Source organism: Mobula hypostoma, chromosome 10 (assembly GCF_963921235.1).
Source record: "Mobula hypostoma chromosome 10, sMobHyp1.1, whole genome shotgun sequence".
Classification (NCBI taxonomy): Eukaryota; Metazoa; Chordata; class Chondrichthyes; order Myliobatiformes; family Myliobatidae; genus Mobula; species Mobula hypostoma.
In genome coordinates this window covers 16,055,632-16,082,308 of record NC_086106.1, presented here as the reverse complement: position 1 = coordinate 16,082,308, position 26,677 = coordinate 16,055,632, and the positions used below count along the sequence as shown (strand labels likewise).

The following is a 26,677-nucleotide window of genomic DNA, read 5'->3' as shown; positions in this document are numbered from 1 at the left end:
AAATAAGTTTCTCCGCATATCTCCTTTAAACTTTCCATCTTCTACCTTAAATGCACATCCTCCTATACTTGACATTTTTACCCTGAGGAAAAGATACTGTCTACCACTGCCTGTCACAATTTTATAAATTTTTTAGCAGGTCCCTTCAGTCCACGCACTCCAGAGAGAGAGAAAAAAAACAAGTTTGTCCAAACGTTCCTTATAGTTCATACCCTCTAGTTGAGGAAGCATCTTGGTAAACCCCTTCTGCACCCTCTCGACAGTCTCCACATCCCTGCTATAACGGAGCGATTAGAACAACACGCAGTATTCCAAGTGCGGTCTGACTAAAGTTTTATACAGAATCTTTAACTATAACTATGTCAGCAGCTGATAGTATTTTGCCATACCTTTTGATAAGCCCTTTACAGTGTCCATGACTCCACCGATATCTGCATAGATAACTGTCCTTTATTATCCATCAGATGACAAATAAAACAAGTGTCACTATTTATGAGAATAGTCCAGAGGAGGTGCAAAAATCATGAAATTCTTTTGCCAAAATTGGCTTTCACCTGTAAGAGACATGATATTCAACAAGATAGTCATCTGTGAACACTCACAACATGCTGGAGGAACTCAGCAGGTCAGGCAGCATCAATGGAAAGGAATAAACAGCCGACATTTTGGGCTGAGACTCCTCATCACGACTGGAAAGGAAGGGGGAAGAAGCTAGAACAAGAAGGTGTGGGGAGGGGGAGGTATATCAGCTGGCAGGTGACAGGTGAAGCCAGTTCAGAGTGAAGGTAGGTGGTTGGCGGGGGGGGGGGAGGAATAAAGTGAGAGGCTGGAAGGTGATAGGTGGAAAAGGTAACGGGCTGAAGAAGACGGAGTCTGATAGGAGGGGTGAGAAAGGGAAGGACGAGGGACATCAGAGGGAGATGATAAGCAGGTAAGGAGGAGAAAGAGTAATTGGCGAACCAGAATAGGGAATGGAAAAAGAGAGAAGGGGGAGGGGAAGTGAGAAGAATCGATGTTCATGCTGTCAGGTTGGAGCCTACCCAGACAGAACATGAGGTGCCACTCCTCCAGCCTGAGGGTGGCCTCATGTGGCAGCAGAGGAGGCCATGGACTGACATGTTGGAATGGGACTGGAGAATGCAATTAAAATGGTTGGTCACCAGGAAATCCTGCCTGCTGCGGACACAGCGAAAGCACTCAACAAAGGGGTTCCCCAATCTACGTCAGGTCTCACCGATGTGGAGCAGGCCGCACCTGGAGCACTAGATTGTGTAGATGACCCCGCCAGACTTGCGGGTGAAGTACTCGGGATTAGTTATCTATTATCTTTCATTTATAACCGTCTAGCCAGTATCTTGCAAGTACTGGGCGTACTGGCCTGAGCAGTTATATAAAAGATTATTTTTCATCAAATCAATTCATGTGCAGTTAATAGTAAAGGAAAGAGAATGAACAGGCACATCTCGTGCATATCTGTGGCACTATAAAAGGAAGGTATGTGAAAGTGCAGGTGAGAAATTTTGACATTAGACGATAGACAACAGACAATAGGTACAGGAGTAGGTCATTCAGCCCTTCGAGCCAGCACCGTCATTCACTGTGATCCTGGCTGATCATCCACAATTAGTACCCTTTTCCTGCCTTCTCCCCACATCCCTTGACTCCGCTATCTTTAAGAGCTCTATCTAACTCTTTCTTGAAAGAATCCAGAGAATTGGCCTCCACTGCCTTCTGAGGCAGAGCATTCCACAGATCCACAACCCTCTGTGTGAAAAAGATTTTCCTCAACTCAGTTCTAAATAGTCTACCCCTTATTCTTAAACTGTGGCCTCTGGTTCTGGACTCCCCCAACATCGGGAACATGTTTCCTGCCTCTAGCCTGTCCAATCCCTTAATAATCTTATGTTTCAATCAGATCCCCTCTCATCCTTCTAAATTCCAGTGTATACAAGCCCAGTCGCTCCAATCTTTCAACGTATGACAGACCCGCCATCCTGGGAATTAACCTTGTGAACCTACGCTGCACTCCCTCAATAGCTAGAATGTCTTTCCTCAAATTTGGAGACCAAAACTGTACACAATACTCCAGGTGTGGTCTCACCAGGGCCCTGTACAATTGCAGAAGGACCTCTTTGCTCCTATACTCAACTCCCCTTGTTATGAAGGCCAACATGCCATTAGCTTTCTTCACTGCCTGCTGTACCTGCATGCTTACTTTCAGTGACTGATGAACAAGGACACCTAGATCTCGTTGTACTTCCCCTTTTCCTAACTTGACACCATTCAGATAGTAATCTGCCTTCCTGTTCTTACCACCAAAGTGGATAACCTCACATTTATCCACATTAAACTGCATCTGCCATGCATCTGCCCACTCACCCAACCTGTCCAAGTCACCCTGCATTCTCATAACATCCTCCTCACATTTCACACTGCCACCCAACTTTGTGTCATCTGCAAATTTGCTAATGTTACTTCTAATCCCTTCATCTAAGTCATTAATATATATTGTAAATAGCTGCGGTCCCAGCACCGAGTCTTGCGGTACCCCACTAGTCACCACCTGCCATTACTTAGATTTACAATGCAAAAGTACCTTCTTTTGCCATATAAAGATTCAGCTGCTGAGTTTTTGACAATTATTTGTGTGCAGTGGTCTTTACTCTTCCTGTTTGGGAAATCTCTTCAGAAATATTGTCGACTGTTGATTCACCTTTGAAGAATGGAAGGGCCTCCTGTAAAAATTGTCAAGTAAAATTTTTTTACCTCCTATCACTTACAGACTGGAAGGCTAAAGAAATGCAGAGGTATGGTCAAATTAGGGTGGGCACTTCTGCTGTAATGACAACTGCTTACATTGAAGACATTGATATTAACCGTGATCAAATAACAAAGTGTATTTGTGCTTCAGTGTAAGCAGTAACATAGGTATTGGATGATGCCCATGCAATCAACGTTACTGCAGTACGGATGTCAGCCATATTAACATTAAAAGCATGGGCGTCAAATTGAGTGGATATCCCAAGAGGTAGAATTTGACACTGCACATTCAACTCTCACCTTGCCTCAGCTGTGTAAGGTAGACCAGAGCCATGACAATTTTGAGGACCTAAAAGAGTTTAAGCAAATAGCTCAGACTGACCAACGATAAAGCAGTTGCTTTAAGGGAGACTTGCTGCTACTGGCTGTGGGCTTCAGCAAGGCGAAGTCAGGAGAACTCACACCAGTCCTCATTGGGCGGCGGGGGGTGGGGGGGAGGTCAGCAGTGGAAAGGCTGAGCAGCTTCAAGTTTCTGGGTGTCAACACCTCAGTGGATCTAACCTGGGTTCAACACATTGATGCAATCAGGAAGAAGGCACACTAGCAGCTATACTTTGATAAGAGTTTGAGAAGATTTGGTATGTCACCAAAGACTCAAGCAGATTTCTACAGATGTATGGAGGAGAGCATTCTGACTAGTTGCATTATGGTCTCGTCTGGTGCCCCAAAGCATAGGATTGAAAAAGGCTGCAGAGCTAGCTCCGTCAGGGGCAAAAACCTCCCACTACTGAGGGCATCTTCAAGAGAAAGTGCCTCATGAGGGCTGCATCTATTTTAAGGACTCTCACCTTCCAAGATATGCCCTCTTCTCATTACTGTCATCAGGGAGGAGGTACAGGAGCCTGTAGACCAACATTCAATTTTTTAGGAACAGCTTCTTCCCCTCTGCCATTCAGATTTCTGAATGATCTATGAACCCTCGAACACTACCTCACTATTCTGCCTTTGCACTATTTATTCAGTTTGGTACCTTGGAACATGTACCTTTGGACATGTTCGGCACAACTTTGTGGGCCGAAGGGCTGGTATTGTGCTGTAGGCTTTCTATGTTTCTATGTTACGTTACCGTAATTTTTATGCCCTGCACTGTACTGTTACCATAAAACAACAAATTTCACAACACACATCAGTGAAAACAAATCTGACTCGAATACTGTGTCAAGGAACTGACTGATACTGCTTAGCGATCACTTGATAGGACGGCCAGTCAAATGGAAACCACGTCAGTCAATCAAAGAAGAAATCACGTGCCTCATTCAGCAATTGATTTAGGCAGACGGGTATCAATTAGATTTGTGGGTGAGAACACCGGAAGTATATTTGGACCCCACAGGAGAATTTTCCAAAGGCTTTTAGCAAGACTTAGCCTTGAAGGGAAGCAGATACAGATGGGTATGTTCCTGAGCAAGCATCAGGAAAACCACAGATAAGCTTCCACAGCTGACGCTAAATAGGCTAGGAAAATGAAAGATGCTGGATATCCAGAATAAACCCTTAGGTCACTGATGAGACTGCACATTCATCAAAGATCTTCCAAACAATCCCAACCCTACCCCTTTCCATGGCCTTTTACCCACTGTAATACCCAGACACCAAATCAGTTATCTTCCTAACCCACACCCTTTCCCTTTGATTCTCCTGGTTTCGTTGTACCCCGAGTCCCATGGGAGGCTCTGAATGCCAAACACACAACTGTCCCTGACACTATGCCCTATCCACACCCTCATTTCTCCTTGGCCCCAAATCTGACCACAGAACATATCCCACTTGTTTCTTTCTCCCACTTCCAACACGAGTCTTGTTCATTCCAGCAACATTCTCCACCTAAGCCCCCTCCTTCACTCCCCACTTCTGAGCAGAGCAATGGCAGTGATAATTCTTTATCCTCAGACCTTATGACAATGCTGATATTCACTCCTCACCACCTATCCACAGCAGCCCCCACTATCCAGCTTCTGCTTATCCACTCATTGGCAACTCCACCCCAAAACTCCCTCTCACACCTACAACCCAGTCATCCTTTTCACTTTATCCCCAATCCATTCGTCAATCATCAAATTATGGGGAGAGAGAGGGAGAGAGGGAGGGGAGCAAGGGAGAGGGAGAGGGGAGAGAGGGAGAGGGGGAGAGGGGGAGAGAGGGAGAGAGGGAGAGGGGGAGAGGGGGAGAGGGGAGCGGAGACAGGAGAGAGGGAGAGGGGAGGGGAGAGAGGGAGGGGGGAGAGGGGAGAGAGGGAGGGGAGAGAGGGGAGCGGAGACGGGAGAGAGGGAGAGGGGAGGGGAGAGAGAGAGAGGGGGAAAGAGAGAGGAAGAGGGAGAGAGGAAGAGGGAGAGAGGGAGGGAGAGAGGAAGAGGATGGAGAGAGGAAGAGAGGTGAGAGAAGAAGAGTATGTGTGTATGAAAGACAGAAATGGTATAGTTTGGCTGTCAGACTCGAATGGGACCCGGGGAACCACAACGTCAGGAGAATGAAAGTGCAAAGTGTGTAGGGATAGCCCGAAGGGTGTGAGTTAGAAAGAACATGGGCTTTGTCCACTTCCATGCAAGGCACCAGCTTCAATAATTGTTCTTCCCACTACCCACAGCCCCAATTACAATCTCTGTGCCCTTCCCATTACTGAACTAATTTGATTGCTCTTCCTACCCACGCTCACCAAGACCCAAACCCAAGGCAAGTTCTGAACAACCATCCCAAATCCAAGGCACTAGATGTAATTGTTGCAATCCCTAATCCCAACCGCCCAGCTGTTACTGCCTTCCACCCAGTGTACTGCCTCCAGACATAATCTCCTTCCAACGCAAGGTACACACACTGCTCCTTCCCTCTCTATCATAGCACTGACCCTGGTTTGGCCATTTGGTTGCTGCCTTCTCTGTCCAACATCCCAAAATCCTGACTCAGTGTCAATTTCCAGATGAAAAGTGTGAAACATCCATCCAGTTGAACTGACTGTCTTGCAGAGTTCATTCCTCCACTTCTCCAGGTGAGCCCTGAAACCTCTTCACACTATGATGCAATGAGGAAAGCAATCACTACAATTCTATAATCTTCATCTGTAATAAGGTGCTTGTGGTTTCCTTGACTGGTCTAGCTCTGGTGACTCAGGACTGTTGCTGAGCACCAGGGTCGTGATCGTCACATACAATAAGTGGTGTCTGGAGATGTTTGAAGCAAAGCCTCAAGGATACAGTGGTTTTCACCAACATTCCTGCATCATTCAGTGCCTCAGACAGGTCTCCGAGTCTCTTTCTCCGTCCTCCTTTGTAAAAAGAAACACTTGATTCCACATCCTTTATTGTGCTCAATGAAGAACAGTCCTTATCAATGTTTACATCACAATTAACGTTGTAGTCAAACGGCATTCTCTCCACTTTAACACCATCTTTAAGTTAATTTCCATGAACCATTCCACCAAAGGTTTGAACGTCTAATACTTTTCAGTATATAGAACAATGAAGACTTTCTTAAGCATTCTGCAGCAATGCAGGAGGGGAGTATAGTTGCAGAAAAGTGTGTGGTGGTTGTTTACTGTTTATAGAGTCACGGAGGTACAGAGTTATACAGCACTCAACCAGGGCTGTTGGCCTAACTCACCCCTGGGACCTGAGCTAGTCCCATTTGTCTGCATTTGGTTTTTACATCCCTTGATCATTTCCTATCCTTGAACCTGTTTAAATGTCTTTTAAATGTTGTAAATGTACCCCAGCAGCTTGTTCCAAATACTCTCCATTCTCAGCATGAAAAACCTGTCCTCTGGGTCTTCATTAAATCTTTTCCCTCTCACTCTAGTTTTAGACTCTCCCATCCTGGGAAAAAGATTGTGACCAGTCACTTTATCTTTACTTTTCATGATTATATATACTGTATAAGGTCATCCCTCAGCCTCCTACACTCCAGGAGGAAAAAAAGACCCAGGTTATCCAGTTTCTCCTTGTAACTCAAGTTGTCTAAACCCAGCAACACCTTTGTGAATCATCTCTAGCTTAAGGACATCCTTCTTATGTCCAGGTGACAGTCTCACCAATGCCCTGTATAGCTGATGAGTCAACTCTTATGCTCAATGCCCCGAGTCGAACATCCTTTTCACTACCATGTGTGCATGTGTCACCACTTCCAGGGTCTCTCCGCCGTGCAACACTCTCCAGGGCTCTACCATTTACTGAGTGAGTCCTGCTCTAGTTTACGTTATTAAAATGCAATACTTTGCACTTGCCCAAGTTAAGCTCCATCTGCCATTCCTAGGTGCACTTCCCCAGTTGATCTAGAGCCTGTTGTAAGCTTAGATAATGTTCTTTATTATACCACCAACTCTAGTGTCATCCACAAATGAACCAGGGCACCTATATTCTCATCCAAACAAGAGGGGACCTAGCACACCACTGGTCACAGACCTCCTACCTGGAAAACAATCCTCCACTATCTCCTTTGATTCTTACATCCAATCTAATTTATTATATAGTTGGTTAGCTCACCCTAGATCCCATGTGATCTAACCTTCCAGACCACCTTTGACTTGGGAGGGTAGGTTGCTGTCAAAGCAGGGCACCAGCTTTTGTCTGACTGATTTTTTTTAGCGTATCGCACCAGACAGTCAGCCATTCTTGTCTGGCACGTGGTGTCAGGATTGGTTTCCTTTCAGATTAACCAGGTCACAATATGAATGTTCTTGACTCGACCCTTTTTTTTTTAATGAGGCCGAGTGGCGAGCTTGAAGCTCAACCCGGGGGGGGGGGGGGTGGCCTGACTTGGATTCGAACTCGGGAGCCTTTGCTCCGGAGTCTGGCGCTGATGCCATTGCGCCACCAGCTGGCTGTCTAACTGATGAAGATATGACTCCTTAGGATAGTTATTATCTGTCCCACTGTTCTGAAAACATTGGGTAGAAAAACAATTTAAATTTACCTGGATTGGAGGGCATGAATTATCAGAAGAGATTACACAGGCTGTGTGTGTGTTTTTTTTCTGGTGCAAAGAAGCCTGAAAGGTGACTTGATAGATGTACATAAGATTACGAGAGATTACCATTGATAGGGTAGATAGTCAAAACTGCTGTTTTCCATGATAGGACTATCAAAAGCAAGTGGTTTAAGGTGAAAGGAAGGAGTTTTAAAGGGGATCTAAGGGGTAAGATCTTTACTCAGAGTGGCTGACGTCTGGAATAAGCTGCACGAGAAAGTGGTGAATTAGTCACAATTAGTGCACTAGAGAAGCATTTAGACCAGGGCTTCCCAACCTTTTTTATGCTACTGTCTCCTACTGTTAACTGAGGAGTCTGTGGGCCGCAGGTGAGAAACCCCTGATTTAGATAGACACTTAAATAGACAAAGCATAGACGGATATGACCTTAATATGGGCAAATAGGATCAGAACAGATGGCCAAATAGCTCACATGGATGTAGTGGGCTGAAGGATCGTTTCCTGTTCTGTATGAGTCTATGACTCTATGAAACACCACCAAATTCTTATTCCAGCAACATCTGGTTTAACATGAATCTTCAAACGATGACTTCACTTACAATAAAACATCTCTCAAGCAGATTAACATTGTCATCATTTGAAGCAATGACTTGGAAAGCTTGGTTTTGATGCAAAAAGCAGCCAGAAAAGCAGGTTAAAGCTTACCTCATGCCGAGCTTTAATCCAAAAATGCTCCTTTTATGCATGATAATAAATAATGGATATTATATATTAAAATGACATCACACCTTATATAATTAGTTTTCCTCACAGCATTCATGGTTAAAATGGCTTATTTCATGTTGTTAAACATAAAACTACTTTCAAAAGTTATCAAGAAAGATTGTATTGATAAGGCAAAACACACACATCTTTTGAAAGGACTTGTACATTACTTTGAATGTTTCATACTGACTTTAACATGACAGCAATATAGAGGACTGAACATTTATTCCTGAATACATGTGACTTATTGTTATGTCATTGTTACTTTGCAAAAAGAAAAATCTTGAACAGGAGCTGAATTTGACATCTACTGATATACCAAATATTAAATGATCATTGAAATACAGTGGATTCTGGTTAATTTGGTCACTGGTTAATTAGGAAAGCACGTACTTGGGATAACTCTTAAAGAACAAAAACTAATTGAGAAAATAGCCGGGATACTCTTAACTTATTTGGGACACTATACCACTTCTGAGACGGAAGGCTGTTGCCAAACAGTTTCTATCCAGCATCAGTCACGTGCACTTATGCAGCCATTAGACACCAGAGCGAACAGTTTTTAAATAGTGTCAGTTGTGTGTGTTTGTGTTCAAAAAGCAGTGATTTTTGTTGGAGAGAAATAAACAATAAGACAATTCAGAACTACTTTGCTCACAGTGGTTTCAAGTACTCAGGCTCGGAGGTGCTAGAAATGGCCGGCCACCTGCGTGTCTGTTAGACACTACACCGTGCTTAGAGCAAATAATTTTAAAATACAGTAGTTATCAGTGGCATACGCTTATGTTATGTTATCCATTTGGGCTGACAGATGCTGATTCAAAATGCAACGTTTTTTTGATCATTTGTTTTCTTATTTCGAAGGTGGTTCGATAGTTAATGGTTAGCACTAGGTATCAGCAATGACTTTGTTCATTTAGTTAACTGGCAGCATACACAACAACGTGCACTGGAAGAATTTCTCTGCCGATATTAGAAACTAATACGAGGAAATTTGCAGATGCTGGAATTTCAAGCAACGCACATAAAAAAAGTTGCTGGTGAACGTATCAGAATGGGAATGGGACGTGGGATTAAAATATGTGGCTTTTATGTGTGTTGCTTAGAAACTAATACACAGTTTTATAGAATTGTAGCAGTAATACAAGTTCAAGTTCAATTATCGTTCCACGGGACATAAATACCCATGTATACAGCCAAACGAAACAGCGTTCTTCTGGGGCCAAGTTGTAAAACACTGTAGCAACAGTCATACGCAGTACAAGGCACATATAAGATAGCAATAAACATACAGTCACACAAAAAATGTATATTATAGCCTAAGTCCCTGAATGACGTGTCCTGTAAATTGATGGTGCATGGATGTTATCAGCAAGAACAAGTAGTTGTCAGCAGTCCACAAGCATGTAAGGAATCCAGTTTGTCATTCCACTGATCGAACACTGGAGGGCAGCACTGCTGGGAGGGGCCAGCCCCCAATCCAGCATCCACTGCCATCGATGTCTCCTCTCCTGGGCTGCTGCAACAGGCCTAGTCCTCACTACAACAGAGGCCACGGCGCTCCCCCGCTGTCTGCCTTTCCAGTAAACAAGGGAAAAGGACTTGCAGCATTTTACAATATCAATCTCCAACAGGTCTTGAGATTGTAAAAGAAACATTCAAGATGATATCTCGCTGTTAGACTGAACACCGCCTTTGCTCATCGACTCCGATGCCTTCTGTAGCAGGCAGGCCAGTTCTTCCACAAACAAGTAGTTCACTGATGTGGTATACCTGCAAAATTAATGTCCAGCATCGTCCTGTCCCCATAAAGATGTTTAAAAAAAAATAAACACCTTTGCTTGGCCCCCAAAAGGCTGTTGCATCCAAAAGCCAACATCTTAACAGAATCTTACCTACGTCAGGCTGCTGTTTATCGACTACAGCTTAGTGTTCAACACTATCATACCCTCGGTTCTAGTCAACAAGATCCAAAACCTGGGTTTCTGTATCCCTCTGAAACTAGATCTTTGACTTCCGCTGGAGATCACAGTCCGTGCGGATCAGAAGTAACATCTCCTCCTCGCTGACAATCAACACCTCAAGGATGCATGCTTAGCCCACTGCTCTACTCTCTTTACACCCATGATTGTGTGGTTCGGCACAGCTCAAATGCCATCCATAAATTTGCCGACGACACAACTATTGTTGGCTGAATTTCAGATGGCGATGAAGATGGTGATAGATCAGCTGGTGGAGTGGTGTTGATGCAACAACCTTGCACTCAACATCTGTAAGACCAAGGAATTGACTGTGGACTTCAGAAAGTGGAAGTTGAGAAAATGCACACCAGCCCTTCATCGAGGGATCAGAAGTGGAAAGGGTGAACACTTCCAAGGTACTGAGTGTCAACATCTCAGGGTCTATCCTGGGCCCAACATATTGGTGTGATTACAAAGGAAAGACAGCAGCTATATTTTCATTAGGAGTTTGAGGAGAATTGGTATGTCACTAAAGACACTCACAAATTACTACAGATGTACTGTGGAGAGCATTTTAACTGGTTGCATCATTCTCTGGCATGGAGGGGCCACCATACGGGATGGGAAAAAGCTGCAGAAAGTTGTAAACTCAGCCAGTTCCTTCATGAGCACTATCCTTCCCTGCATCGAAGACACCTTCAAAAGGCGATGCCTCCATCAGTAAGGGCCCCATTGCCCAGGACAGGTCCTCTTCTCATTGCCACCATCAAGAAGGAGGTACAGAAGCCTGAAGACACACACTCAGCGTTTCAGGAACAGCCTCTTCCCATCTGCCATCTGATATCTGAATGGACAATGAACCCATAAACAATACCTCAGTATCTTTTTCCCTCTGTTTTTTACTACTTACTTAATTTTTTTTATATATACATACTTATTGTGATTTATACTTTTTATTTTGTATTGCATTGTACTGCTGCTGCAAAATAACAAATTTCATGACATATGACAGTGATATTAAACCTGATCCTGATAGTGTTTTAATTTGTTCTGTATTGTATTTAAATACATCATTTGTTACTCAGTTAAACAGTAGTTTGGAATTTTTATACCTTTTTAACTATTTCCATGGAAGTTCGGGCAATTGGGGCAGCTACTTAATTGAGGCAAAATTACTGACCCCAGTTGTTATGTTTTGCAACTCCAAAACATGAAAACTAATTGAGGGAACAACACGGAGCCAGGGGGTGCATGTGTATTTCACTTCTTACTTTAGTGAGGTGTGTATTAATGACATGGTGGTGTTATGACAAACAATACATTCACAATATTACTGAAATATTAAATACATAACATTCCCCCGTTTAGCTACTGTATAAACACACACTCAACATAGAATGCATCTCAACTTATATACATATATTTATACAGTATATTTACATAATACATATACTATACAGACATCTATAGCATGGTAAATTTTAAATTGCCTCACTCAAGCCTAAAGATTTAATTGTAGTGGAAGATTTCATACTCTTGTGGGATAATGTCTTTCCTGATGGGGGCGGTGGGGGGGGGGTGGAATGGGTCACTCTACTGGGCAGGTGAGACTTGTGGCTGTGAAACAATCTCAAGTTCTGGGGCCTCCTCGTGATGGTTGTAAGAGTTGGCTCGGGGACTACATGACGTGGTCTTGACAGCTTTGGACACCTTTCCTCTGGTCATGAAGGCATCTGAACAGTGCATGGTAAGCTGTTCAATTTGCTGATCTATCCCAGGCCACCAAAGCTTTGAGCCAACGCTTTCATTTTGACCACACCTAGACCGGCATGACATTCCTCCAACTCTTTAGCTCTCAGCTTGGATAGTACAACATTCTCAATCCCCACACAAGGCAACCTCTGTCAAGGGCAAGTTCATCCCAACCCTGGTGAAAATAGTGGAACTAGAATTTCTGCTGCACATCCCAGCCATTTTGGGTTGCTATGTAGACCTGAGACAGTGTGTGCTCTTTTCTGGTTTCCCTTTGGATCATCTCTGCCATAATAGTGAAACTTTTGATTTGTATTAGGGAGAATACATCAAAAAGAGTGTTCTCTTTGGTAAATTTTTCAGGTATTTCTTTTTCCAAGGGTAAACGGGACAATCCGTCAACATTTCCATGATTAGCTGGTCTCTCACACTTGATCTTGTACTTGTGTCCTCATCTCTGAGTTTCTGCTGCTGTTAGTGGAACACTCTCCTGTGGAATGAAAATGGACACCAGTGGTTGATAATCAGTATTGAAGGTAAACACTCTTCCATATAAGTACTGATTGAAACGCTTTACAGACCAAACCAGACTCCAGGGCTCTCTGTCAATCTGTGCCTAATTTTTCTCTGCAGCGGTAAGGGAACATGATGCAAAGGCCATGGGGCATTCACTTCCATCACTCATAACATCTGACAAGACTGCACCCATACCATAAGGTAAGGTGCCACAGGCAAGCCGCACTAGACAATGTGGATCATAATGTGTGAGTACAGTGTTTGACGTCACCATTTCCTTTGCTTTCTAGAAAGCCACCTCACACTGCTTTGTCCATTGCCATTTCTTCCCGATCTGTAGTAATGAGTTCAAGGAGTGGAACACAGTAGCCGGGTTTGGCAGGAATCTGTTATAGTAATTGACAAACCCTAAAAAGGACCACAAATGTGACACATTCTTCGGCTTTGGAGCATCACCACTGCTTGAACTTTCTCAGCACACTTATGCAATTCTTGTATGTCAATGGTGTGACCACAGTAAGTGATGGTTGGTTTAAAGAATTCATACTTGTCATGTTATACTCTGAACCCATAATCTTCTAATCTTTTTAACACTGTCTTGAGGTATTGGAGATGTTCCTTTTCATCCTCACCAGTAACAATGATGTCCTCCAGGTAACACTGAGTGCCTGGACAGCCTTGCAGTAACTAGGCCATAGTTTTCTGCCGGAGTGCAGGTGCAGATGGCACTCCAAAAATAAGCCTGTTGTAGTGATAAAGCCCTTTCTGAGTGCTGATGGTGAGAAACACTTTTGGTTCTTCTTCCATCTCCATCTGTCGGTAGGCCTCAGCCAAGTCTACTTTGCTGGAGTGCTTTCCTCCAGAAAGGTTTGCAAAGATATCTTCTATAGTAGGCAGAGCGTATTGATCTACTTTCAGTACTGGGCTGATGGTGACCTTAAGATCCTGACAGACTGATTCTTCTTTGCTGCTGGGACACCTGTGTTGCCCATGGGGTCCACTCAGCCTTGGAAAGAATTCCTTCAGCCTTCTAACTTTATCACGGATGGTATAAGGAATTGGACGAGCTTTGTAAAGCTTGAGTGTGGCATTTTCATTTAACACCACTTTGCCCTTGATATGTTTTAGTTCTCCAGTGCTAGCATGATCTACTACCTTTCTTAATTTGCTCTTAGTTGATTCTTGCAGGGGATGTGGGATGCAATTGGCTTTCAGTTAACTCTATTGCAGGGGATGGTGGATAGCTCACCAATCGAGTTGTAGTTGTCTCAGCTGATCACACTCCCATAATGCTGGTCCTCCTCTTTTTACCACATACAAACCCAATGTGGCTTGTTGGGTGTTGTATTTCACTGTTACGAATGTCGTTCCCACAGGAGTTATCTTTTCCCCAGTATAAGTTCTTAGTTGAATATCTGCAGGCTTCAGTTCAATATCTTTGAAATGCCGTTCAGACTCATTTTGTGGAATGACTGAACTTGCTGAGCTAGTGTACAATTCCACTTTAATTAATCTGCTGTTCACTTCTAGCGCAAGACATATTGTTTGTCTATTGTTAATTTTCACATCGTAAATCTCAAGGCTAGCCAGTCCTTGTCACTCTCATCATCATTAGAGTTTTCATCAACAGCTTGCAGATTAGTGCTTTTTGAAACTGCAACTTGACTTTTTATCTTCTTCTCCTCCCTGTGCATTCCAGTGATTTTTGACTGACTGACATGCTCTTTGTATGTGTCCTACTTTGCTGCATTTTCTGCAAGTTTTGCCCTTAAACCTGCATTGGTTTGCGAGCCACTGCCATGATGGTAACACCAATTGTTTGGCCAGACAGGTTTCTGTATAGATGTCGCAATTTTATTCACAGTACCTTTCATTCCCGACTGCAACTCAACTGTGTCTGTGCCTATGGTTTCTGTTCATACAGCAATTTCAACTGTTCTTTTAAATGTGAGTTGTGCTTCAGTTAGGAATTGTTTTTGAATGCTTTCTTGTAAGATTCCACAAACCAAACGATCTCTCAGTGCATCATTAAGCCCATCAATGCTCGGACAATCTCTTTAATTCAGCCACGTATGTTGAAATGGATTCCCCTTCCTTTTGATTCTGCTTATGAAACCTAAAGTGTTCTGCAATCGACAATGGCTTCAGTTCTAAATGCTCCTCTATTACTTTCACAATATCAGCAAACTTGTAAGCAAACTGTATGCCTTTCCACCCAATGCATTCAGCAAAACTGGCACTCACTTTTCATTGGCTACTTCATTTTCTTCAAAATACTGTTCAATTTGCTCAGTATAGAACATCCAGTTATCACTTGTGCAATTGAATAAATCTATCTTTCTGTTGTAGCCAGCCATTTCTGATCTTTTAAAATTTATCATCGCCCAGTACTCACTGTTTATGAACCCGCGAATTTCGTCCATTTTCTGCCTTTTTTTAAACTTGAACATTTCACTGTGCTTCAACAGGTAGGTAGTTGCCTTGGGTTCGTTGCCACTGTTATGTTTTGTAACTCCAAAACATAAAACTAATCGAAAGAAAAACATAGCCAGGAGATGCATGTGTACTACGTTCCTTAGTTTTGTGAGACGCGCACTTATGATGTGGTGGTGCAATGACGTATGACATTCATGTACTTTTACATATAACCCATAATGCATTATGTAAACACCGTAGAATGCTTAATCAAACAGTATGTTTACAGTATTACTCAAATATTACTTAAGTATTAAATACAAAACACCAATGTATCCCAATTAACTAGAATCCACTGTATTGTGATGAGGCAATTGCCTTTAATCTAACAGTCAGTCAGTATTCAGCTACAGGTGGCAAGGTTTACTTGATATCAGGAAACGCAGCTGTTCAAAACGTGTGACAATGCCTTGTAGTATTAATTGTGGAGTAAGAATCAGGAGAGTTTGCACCTCACCGATTCACCTGCCAGTAAACCGACCCTCCCCATCAGGTATGTGTCTGCTCCTTCCCAAGTACTGTCTCTAACACCTAATCACCAGCTACTGCTACCACTGTGGTTAGGATTCCTCCCACCCCTCACCCCTGCTTCCCTCCAGTCCACCACTGGAGAAGGATAAGAGGGGTTACAATTGAGGCACTATGGTGGGGTGGAGATGCGTCCCTTATCAAAGGAGGCGTTAGGCACTCCTTCCCCTTCACTAGTCTTTGGGCAAGGTGTAGCACCAGCTTAGTCACACACCCCCACCCCCCAAAATCAGGGACACGTGAAGCCATGGGAGCAGGTGGTGGATGGTCATATGAGCAGCCGGTGCAGATCACAAGTTATGCAACCACTGACGTCATGCAGACAATCTCTGAAGAGTATTGATAATGGATGGGGTCACCCGTCTTGTAAAGACACTTCCCAGAAGAAGGCAGTGGCAAACCACTTCTGTAGAAAAATTTGCCAAGAACAATCATAGTCACTTTTGCCCACATCATATGACATGGCACATAAGAAACAAACAATTGTGGTACATGAAATTATGAGGGGTATAGATAGGGTAAGACTGCAGAAACCTTTCCCTTTACCAGACGTGAATAAAATTTGAGGACATAGGTTTATAATGAGGAGCAACTGATTTAGAGTGGGTCTGAGAGGGACCTTTTTCACCAGGAGATTAAGGAGTGTCTGAAATACAATGCCAGAGAGATTGGTGGAAGCTGAGTCACTGACAGCAGGGAAGAAGTGGCTGGGAGAGTACTTGAATTACTTAGGCATAGAAAGCTGTTGGCCAAGTGCTGGAGGATGGGATTAATATGGGTGGTTGATGAGGTTGTGTTAGGCTGAACGGTACGTCTTCATGCTGCACTTCCCTACGAGCCCATGCTATTCCTGTCAAGTGACTGAATGCATTTCAACCTTTTGATGTGGCTTTGCACCTGAACAGGTCTCCAGAATGTCAACCAGCCTGCAATCTGAATTAAAAGAACTAAAGGAAACCCTGTTCTTCCAGTACAAACAATTCCCACACAGAGCGTACCTCAGTAGAACAGATTATGGAACTACAAATTGTCTTACGCAAAATATGGAACTTCGCCTAACTGAGGCCAAAGCATCTGTTGTCCGATGGTTGCCCAGACTGAACATGTCCTCTGGTCTCTACATGTGCCACATGCATGGATCATTCTTGGGAAGGTGTGTTAACAGTCACAAAGGAAGATAATCCAATTGCGTGATCAGGTTTTACACACAATTTACTCATATTACGTATAAAAAATATAGTGCCGTCCAAGAGAAGTTCTAACCTGGTGATTGTTGTATTTGAAAATAATCCAATAAGAAGTTTAATTGTACATGGTATTCCAATGTTTAAGATTAATATAACCTGAGCTAAATGTTTATTTTAGACTAGGCAGATTAACAGTTCAGCACAGACTAGATGGGCTGAAGGGCCTGTTTCTGTATTGTAGTGTTCTATGACTCTACGAACTAGCAATGGAAGAGTGAGGGGATACTTACAGACAGTAAAAAATTGCAACATAAATACTTTAAGGATACAATTCTATCCAGTTGTTAGAATCACAAACACGAGAAAATCTAGAGATGCTGGAAATCCAAAGCAACACACCTGAATTGCTGGAGGAACTCAGCGGGTCAGGTAGCACTTATGAAAAAGACATTTCTGGCCAAGACCCAGTCTTGATGAAGGGTCTCAGCTCAAAACATCGACCATTTACTCTTTTCCATAGATGCTGCCTGACCTGCTGAGTTCCTCCAGCATTTTGTGTGTGTTGGTTGTAAGAATGCCTGAAAAAGACACAATGTTACAAAAAGTTTGAAGCAAATAGTGTAAAATTTAAAATTTAGTATTTGATAAAGGCTGATGTCAATTTCTTGTTCTGGAATGCATAGATACACTATATCATAATGCAGAGATTACAATGGATCATACAAAGGCAAAATCATACATTGACCTAACGGAAAATGTAAGAAAATGAACAACTGTTCCTCTCTCAGACAATAAAGCGATTGTACTGTTAAAACATCAGCATGTCAGCATAACAAGATGGATGCAAGTTTTAGCTTCAAGGTTGCCTGATACTCATTTTTGGTTACAAGTGATATGATGCAAATATCTTAACACCAGAAATGTTTCCCCTGCAAGTTATTCAGGGAATAACATCAACAATACTGGTGGGCTGAAATGTATTGTGATCCTGGCAGAAGGTTTAAACATATAGCAATGGATAGACAGCAAAATTAGGCATAATGTAATGGTCTGATAGACATTAATCGTTCACAAATTAGATGGATGAAAGTTTCAGAGAACAGAAAGTGCACTGTCCTTGCATCAATCTCTTTTTTTTTAAAGAAATAAAAAAATCTCCTAAAGCAATGTTCAAACATAAAAGTTAACTTTTACCTGTTCTGGGAAATGATATTGAATGTAAAAATATAAAGAGCATTTGAAATCACTTGTTAAATTATTTCTTTCATGGCCATTAACCAGTTAATTGGCTTTAAGTAAATTTGGAAATTTCTGAAGCCAGTTAACGTGCTCAGTGAGTTACTGCTGTCACCTTACTTATACGCACTCTTGCCTTAAACTGGCGGCAGATTGTCCCTTTAGTGATTACCCATCATGTTCAGTTTACAAAACACAAGTAGTATGGGTCAGCTTCTCAGGGGAAATAGCCACTGTGCTTTCATTCAGTTTAAAAGCCATTCCTATATACACTGCTAAAAACGCCTGATGTTGAAATCGATGCTTAAGACGTGGACCTTCCATTCCTTGTGCTTGAATACATACTTAATCCCACTTTAAATAAACCACTTAAATTCAACAGCAACTAGAGCATTTTGATAAAAAGCGCAAGTTAAGCCTGATGTACCACCAAAACAAATAATTAAAGACTGCAGAGTTTTATGCCCAAATGAAAAATAATAAAATGACAGCATTTATGACAAACAGCTTGCATGAGATGGCAGCTGCGGTACACAGAAATTCTTACGCTATTTCTGGATCCTCGATTATCAGGCATCTGTTGTTCACCAGAATAAAAATGATATTTAGACACTTTGTGGGAAATAGATTAAATTCATTCCTCTTCCCTGCACTTTCTATACACAGTCTTTTACTCAAACACAAGTATAACTACATAAACAAATCCCACAGATTACTGGTAGAATTTTTTAATATAAATTGTTGACATCATGAAATAGTTCCAGGGATAAAACTATTTTCTTCCAAGTACCTCAGGTAACATTGCTGGTATAGTATATCCATAAACATTCTTTGGTAAATATTTCATATAGCTTCTCGGGACATGAATTACCTCCAGAATTAAACAATTAAGACATTCAATAGATGCTAGGAAAATACAAATATTTATATTTTAAAAATAATATGCAGCTATCTTGTTTCTATTCAAACAATGACAATAATGAAAAATTAAAACCCTTTAGGATAAATTATTAAACTCCTTACGAATGAATGCTTCAAAAGCTAGGCATGGAAAAATACTACTTTAGACAGTGTTGCACCTTGCATCCCGGTTTTATATTTCATACATTAAGTCTCTAAGTCATCCATTGCTACAAATAAAAAATCCAGGAGTCCTGTAATGACTATATCACTTGAATATTAATACACCTTCCTAAATTAATACTTCTATAAGCAGTCTTTTTCTTCTTTTTTCTAATTCCTAAAATTACTCTTTAGGTTATGTTGTTCCAATACTTCTGTATAATTTACTCAAGTTAGTCCTTGCTCTGTCTAATGGCCAATTTTGCAGTTTGGGCTGTGGCCAACATTACTTAATGTCTGCAAATTTTCAATGATTGAAAATGCTTTAAGGATCAGTTTTCCCATTCAGTTTCATGACAGGATTTTGCAGGTGTTTGTACAGTAACATTTGGAGAGAAGCACAATAGACTGGATTGTGTGGCCAGTGGGAGTGGTCTGCAGAAAACTTTCATTGGTTCGGTTTGTTTTTATGATTATAAATGCTGAGGTTTTATAAGGCACTGGTGAGGCCTCACCTTGAGTATGTGGACAGTTTTGAGCTTATCTAAGAAAAAATGTGTTAGCATTGGAGATGGTTAAGAGGAGGATCACAAGGATGATTCTGGGAATGAAAGGGTTATCATATGAGGAATGTTTGATGGCTCTAGGCCTGAACTCGCAGGAATTTAGAAGGATGGGGGGGGGAGGGGAAATCTCATTGAAATCTTTCGAACGTTGAAAGGACTAGACAGAGTAAATATGGAAATAATGTTTCCCATGGTGGGGGAGTCCAGGACAAGAAGGCACAGCCTCAGAATAGAGGGGCGTCCATTTAAAACAGAGATGCAGAGAAATCTATTTAGACAGAAGATGGTGAATTTGTGGTATTTGTTACCACAGGCAGCTGTAGAGGCCAGGTTGTTGGGTGTATTTAAGGTGGAGATTGATAGGTTCTTGATTGGTCACGGCATCAAAGGTTATGGGGAGAAGGCTGGGGAGTGGGGCTGAAGGGAAAGAAAGGATCGGCCATGATGGTGCAGCAGACACGATAGGCCAAATGGCCTAATTCTACTCCCATGTCTTATGGTCTTACGATCTTAAACTGGAAATGATTGTAAGACAATGTAACCCGTGAAGAAGCAGGGAATCAGCAATATTTGTAATAGCAACAAGTATGCACGTGCTAAAGGGGATGATGGTCAATTTCCTCAATTTTAAGGCTAAAAACATTATTTCTCTTCGGAAATTCGGGACCAAGTTTTCTTAACTAATGGCAACATTTAACTGAAGTTTACTATTAAAACTTGAAAGATTGAAAACAAGCTATCAATATACTATTAAACAAAATACTGTTAAAGCAATATATATTATTAAAGCTAATATTTTAATCTTTATGTGTTCAACATTGGTGAATGATATAATGGATTTAATTGTTGAAAGATTCTGTTTTAGTTTTAAAGTAATTTCATAGCTTTGAGATCAGTGTTTCCACTACGGCCTCTTTCAAATTTGTTTTCACATACAAAACTGTGTTTGAAACTCATAGACTAAAAGTCACTGAATATACTTTCAAAAGGATATTCATATAATGCTCATGGCTAAATACCAATTACAGGTTTCATAGAAAAAGAATAAAGCTGATTCTTTCACATACAACAAAAGCCAGTGAGTTTAAAAAAAAGGAAAATTGTTGTACAGATAATCTCCAGGTATAACATTCCTAGGGAATAGTTATATTGAAGCTTCGTTGAAATGCCCTTCTTAAAATTAATACTTATTTCAATTACTTGCATTAAGAAAGGAATCATGAATACCTAGATCAGATCAGAGAAATTATTGAACTGACGTGATCCAGGCACTTAAAGTTCCACTGCAGAAGGGGACCTCAATTCAGCTTTCTAGCTGGAGCTGAGTTAAGACCTGTTGGGCGAAAACATTAATCTGCTTGTACAGTATGTATTCTACTGTGGGACAATATTCAAGAAAAAAACACAATAATATTTTAAAAATTGGGTTGAAGGAACTAGGTTAGAAGAATTGACTGATTTGACACTGAAATGGCATTACCTGTGCAAGCTTCATCATCATGTGTGCGAAGATATGGAGAAACCCAACGACTGCATCCCATAACCTGCTGTGAGCCAGGCTTTGCTGGTTGCCAGTGCACGGACCCTGCAACACGATTAGGTACAGTGTCATTCAGAGCAGACAGCAATCTGGTTCTAAGTACTCCTCAGAACTTCAATAATTTATCATTCAAACTTTCGGAAATTTCTTTGTAAAATATTGTTAAATAAGGCAATGGTTATTTATTAACAACTGGAATAATCCGCGTTAGTTTAGAATGTTGTGATTGTGACCAAGTCACTGGGGAAACTAGTGAACATAAATCTTGTAATCCTTCTCAGTAGAGACTCTCAAACTCAAAATCAAGTTTATATACTATTAAAATAATGCTAATAGTTCGTGATTCAATATGATTTCAAAAACTACAATGACATTGTTTACTTCAATATTTGTGTTTAACAAATGATTCATTTAAGTACATATTCAAGAGCCCTTACCATCCGGCTTTTGAACAGGAGGATAATCACACTCGTACTGAGATGTTCCCACAACCAATGATCTCACTTTAAGGACTCTCCACCTTGTTATTTCATGCTCTCATTATTTATTGCTATTTAGTTATATTTTCATTTGCACAGTTTGTTGTCTTCTATGCTCTTGCTCTTTCATTGATCCTGTTTTCAGTTACTATTCTACAGATATTGCTGTTCATTGATCCTGTTTACAGTTACTATTCTATAGATATTGTTGTTCAGTGATCCTGTTTACAGTTACTGTTCTATAGATATTGTTGTTCATTGACCCCGTTTACAGTTACTGTTTTATAGATTTTGTTGTTCATTGACCCCGTTTACAGTTACTATTCTATAGATTTTGTTGTTCATTGATCCTGTTTACAGTTACTGTTCTATAGATTTTGTTGTTCATTGATCCTGTTTACAGTTACTGTTCTATAGATTTTGTTGTTCATTGATCCTGTTTACAGTTACTGTTCTATAGATTTTGTTGTTCATTGATCCTGTTTACAGTTACTGTTCTATAGATATTATTGTTCATTGATCCTGTTTACAGTTACTGTTCTATAGATATTGTTGTTCATTGATCCTGTTTACAGTTACTATTCTACAGATTTGCTGAGTGATGCCCGCAGGAAAAGGAATCTCAGGGTCGTATGTGGTGACATGTATGTACTCTGAAAATAAATTTGATTTTGAACTTTAATGTTTACATTGGGAGCACACTGTAACTGATAAGACACCACCTTTGTTGGGCATGCTAATTCAAATGTCCTCTTGTACTTTACGGAAACTTTTAATGGTCTAAATGCTTCTGTAAAGCATTAGAGGACATCAATTTAAGGTGAGAGGGAATAGGAGATGTATAGGGATTTTTTTTTTGTACACAGGGTGGTGGATACCTGGTACACATTGCCAAATGTAGTTGAAATACAAGGTACAATCATGGCACTTGAGGAGCTGTCGGATACACACATGAATAGGCAGGTTATGAAGGATATGGATTATGTTCAGGTAGAAGAGATTTAGTTTAATTCAGATGAGGATATTGTGAGGTGAAGGGTCTGTTTCCGTGTTGTACTGTTCTATGTTCTAAAATTGGAGTGGATAGTTTTGCTTGCCGATTGTGAAACACAATTTTATAAAGAGGTTTGTTACCCATCAGGTACTGTTAAAACTTAAAGGAAACACTGCAGCATATCAAGACAGTTATCTAAATACATACGTCACATTCATCTTCAATATTTTCCAACCCTCAAGACCCAGTGTTTGGGTCATTGATAAAGGCTCTGGACTTGGCTATAGAGACCATAATATCAAAAGTCACAAACATAAAATAGTTTCACACTAGTTCAAATCTAATGCCAGAATAAGTGAGACGTATCTGGCCATGCAAAAGTACGAGAGAATCAGGAGATGTAGAATTTAATAACCAGGCTTAAAAGTTAATTTATCTAATCCTGTACTTCGATGGTTCTTCATGCAATGATGACAACTTGTGTATATGGCACAAAAATATAGTGTAAACTATACATAAAAGAATCAAACCCTTAGCTCCTGTGTTTGCCATTACCTGTACCATTGTTAGAGTTAGCTTTCCTGAAATGAAATGTTAGAACAAATATCTGATAACTATTTGAGCAAAACCTTCTAGATTATTTCGGGGATCCTCTAGTTTGTCAATCTTCTCTCCAGGTATCCATCAATTTGGTGACTATTTTACTAACTATTAAACAGGATGGTGTTCCCTCTCCACCTTGTTTTTTACCTTCCAAATTGTCCATTTCAGATTCACCAATGACTTTTTGTCGCAGCTACAGCTGGGTACTGCTGTTTTAAGAGATTGAGAACAATAATGACTAGTGCCTTTTGCTAACAGTGGTGCTTGTGACTTCTAAAAATTACATGCATGACTGCTTACGGACCATAAACAGTGCCAAATAAATATCTGAAGACTTTGTGTGCCAACAAAAAAAAAACATACTCTAGGTACATCTGGACAATGAGTGTAGGCCACTCTTTATAACCCCTGCCCTTGTGCTGTGCCATTTTTGAATGAATGAAACTATAAATAACTGTGATCAGATATTTTAATCAACAACAACATATTACATTTATATAATGCCTTTAACATAGAAAAAAATCCTAGACTGCTTCAACTAAATTGGAGGCAGCAGGACAAATGAACAGAAAGAGCGAAGGGAAACAGAGGGCTGGGAGATTTAGGGAGGGAAACGTAGCCACCCCTGGTGGAAGCATCAAGATTAACAGGCAAGGACTGGAGGAGTACAGATAACTCAGAGGGTTGTCGGGCTGGAGGAGGTAAACAAGCTAGAATTTGAAGTTATTAGAAAACAAACTCAGAGTTTTAACATTAAAACAAAAGGAACAGTACGACACAGGAACAGGCTCTTTGGCCACGATGGTGAATTCTATCTGCATGTACACGATCCCTATCCCTCCATTCCTTGTGTATTCATGCGTCTATCTAACAAATGCTTAAATACCACTCTTATACAACATCCGGATGGCTCTTGACGTGAGTTGGCTACAGCACATGACGCACGTCGAGCTCTATGACAACCTACCGATGCTCACCACTAAAATTGAGGCAAGAAGACTGCAACTAGCGGGGCACTGTCTACGCCACCCCGAGCTACCTGCCAGCCTAGTCGTCATATGGGAGCCCAAGCACGGGAGGATGAACCCTGGGCGCCCTCCCAAGACTATGGTCAACACACTCCTAGAAGACAGCGGCGCGGCTAATGTAGATGAACTGAACACACTGATGAGGGAGGGGGAGAAGTGGAGAGTCCATCATCGTACCCGACGCCGGCCCCCTAGGCCTGAGTCGACGTAGTAGTAGTAGTAGTAGTAGTATATCCTTCACTACCCTACTGTGTATAAAAAAAAAATCTTGTCCCACATGGCAAGATGATGGTGAGGCCTAATTTGGAGTATTGTGTGCAGTTTTAGTCACCTACCTACAGGAAAGATGTAAATAAGATTGAAAGAGTACAGAGAAAATTTACAAGGGTGTTTCCGGGACTGGGGTATCTAAGTTATAAGGAAAGACTGAATAGATTAAAACTTTATTCCCTAAACCGTAGAAGACTGAGGGGAGATTTGATAGAGGTATACAAGATTATGAGGGTATAGATAGGGTAAATGCAGGCAGGCTTTTGCTACTGAGGTTGGGTGGGACTACAACTAGAGGTCATGGTTTAAGGGTGAAAGGTGAAATGTTTAAGATGAACATGAGGGGAAACTTCCTCACTCAGAGGGTGGTGAGAGTGTGGAATGAGCTGCCAGTTCAAGTTGTGACTTCAATGTTCAAGAGAGGTTTGGATTGGTACATGGAGTGAGAATAAAGGCACAACACACACACTGCACGTGTAGAGTAAAGGAGTGACCCAGAAAGGAAACCTGTTGGAGGAAGAGGCCTGCGCCACAGTCCCTTAGAGTAGGGGCCTCTGACGTCCCAAGGAATAGATTACGACTCACATCTTTGTTACGTATTCCTTCTTCATAATGGATGACACAGGACATCCATCAGTCCATTTTGTTACATTATAAACTGAAGCTTAAAAATAAATTTAAATTAGCAGGATCTTACAGAGCTAAGGCAGGAACAGTTTTGCGATCGGAAACAGTCTTCTGTTTGAAGGTTAGATTTGAATCAAATATGACAGTAAGTAGTATGGTCAGCCACAAGTGTTGATGGGACCATGCACGGACTAGATGGGCTGAAGGGCCTGCTTCTATGACTCTAAATGGCTGCTGATGTGAGATTCAGATTTAGAGACTGCATCAGCAGGTGCACAGAACACCAAATCAAAGACAAAATTAAACCTAGACAAATCACCTGCCAATCAATAATGAAAACTGAGTATTCAGAGTTCGACGCCTGTCTTTGAAGAGCTGCAGGATGGTGGGGCCAAGGACGATGCCCAGTGCAGAGTCAGCAAAGCGAGAAATGTCTTCAGATCAATGAGCAACACAGGAGGATCAACCGAGTACAGTGTCCTCACCAAGGTGAAGCTGTACCAGAGCTGTGTTCTCTCCACACTCTTGTACGGGTCAGAATGCTGGAGCGTGATGGAGAATGACCTTGTCAAGCTGTCGTCATTCCACACCACGAGCCTCCGGAAGATCCTCCGTCTTTTCTGGCCAAGAAAGATCTCCAACCACGCCCTACTCCCTCAGTGTCACCGAGAGGACATGGCCACAATCATCATAAAGAAACATTAAAGATGGATTGGGCACAGAGATGAGAAGACAGGCCAACTTCATCATCAGGGCAGTACTTCACTGGATTCCCTGAGGGACGGAGGAAACACGGGAGACCAAAGACATCTTGGTAAAGTACCGTAGAGGCAGAAATGAGGACACTGGGCCACACCTGGGCATAATATGGCCGAGGACAGACAGAGATGGAGGACTTTCATTGCTGTCCCAAACAGCAGCGGCGTAACAGGCAGTAACTAATTAACTTTGGAAAGCTCAAGAGGTAACAGAATTGATACAGAAGGACAGTGCAATCATAAAATGCAAAAGTGGAGATTTCACTAGAACATGAAGGTTAAGATCTGAGAAAAACTTCAGTTGGATGTTGGATGGTGATTTATTACCTGAATGTATTCAGTAAGACTATTAAACACTTGCTTTGCCACAGCCATAGCCTTGGAGAAGTTCCTCTTTCCTTGCTCATCAACGACATCTTTTCCGGAGTAGTACCAGTAGAAATCACTGATAGATTCCTAAGCCAGAAAGAGACAACAGGATTAGTCATGCAGATATAAGAGTTTCAGGCAATTTGTCAGTTTACAAATGTGCATTATGGTAGTCACAGAAACAAGCCCTTTGGCCCATCTAGTCCATGCCGAAACCATTTAAC

General features: G+C 41.5%; 1 protein-coding gene across 8 annotated transcripts in view; it reads right to left on the bottom strand.

Annotated features, from left to right (window-relative positions):
• Positions 1-26,677, bottom strand: part of LOC134352669 (ryanodine receptor 1-like) — a 581,514-nt gene that overhangs the window by 48,024 nt on the left and 506,813 nt on the right. For 4 of the 8 annotated variants that reach the window (XM_063060041.1, XM_063060042.1, XM_063060044.1 and 1 more), the window contains 2 exons: positions 26,412-26,540; positions 21,266-21,370 (listed from right to left, as the gene is read on the bottom strand). In XM_063060041.1, coding sequence (XP_062916111.1) covers positions 21,266-21,370; positions 26,412-26,540 — 234 coding nt within the window. Of the gene's footprint in view, positions 1-8,442; positions 8,473-18,704; positions 18,735-21,265; positions 21,371-26,411; positions 26,541-26,677 lie in introns of all 8 variants that reach the window. The other 4 variants (XM_063060039.1, XM_063060040.1, XM_063060045.1 and 1 more) reach the window with 2 other exon arrangements.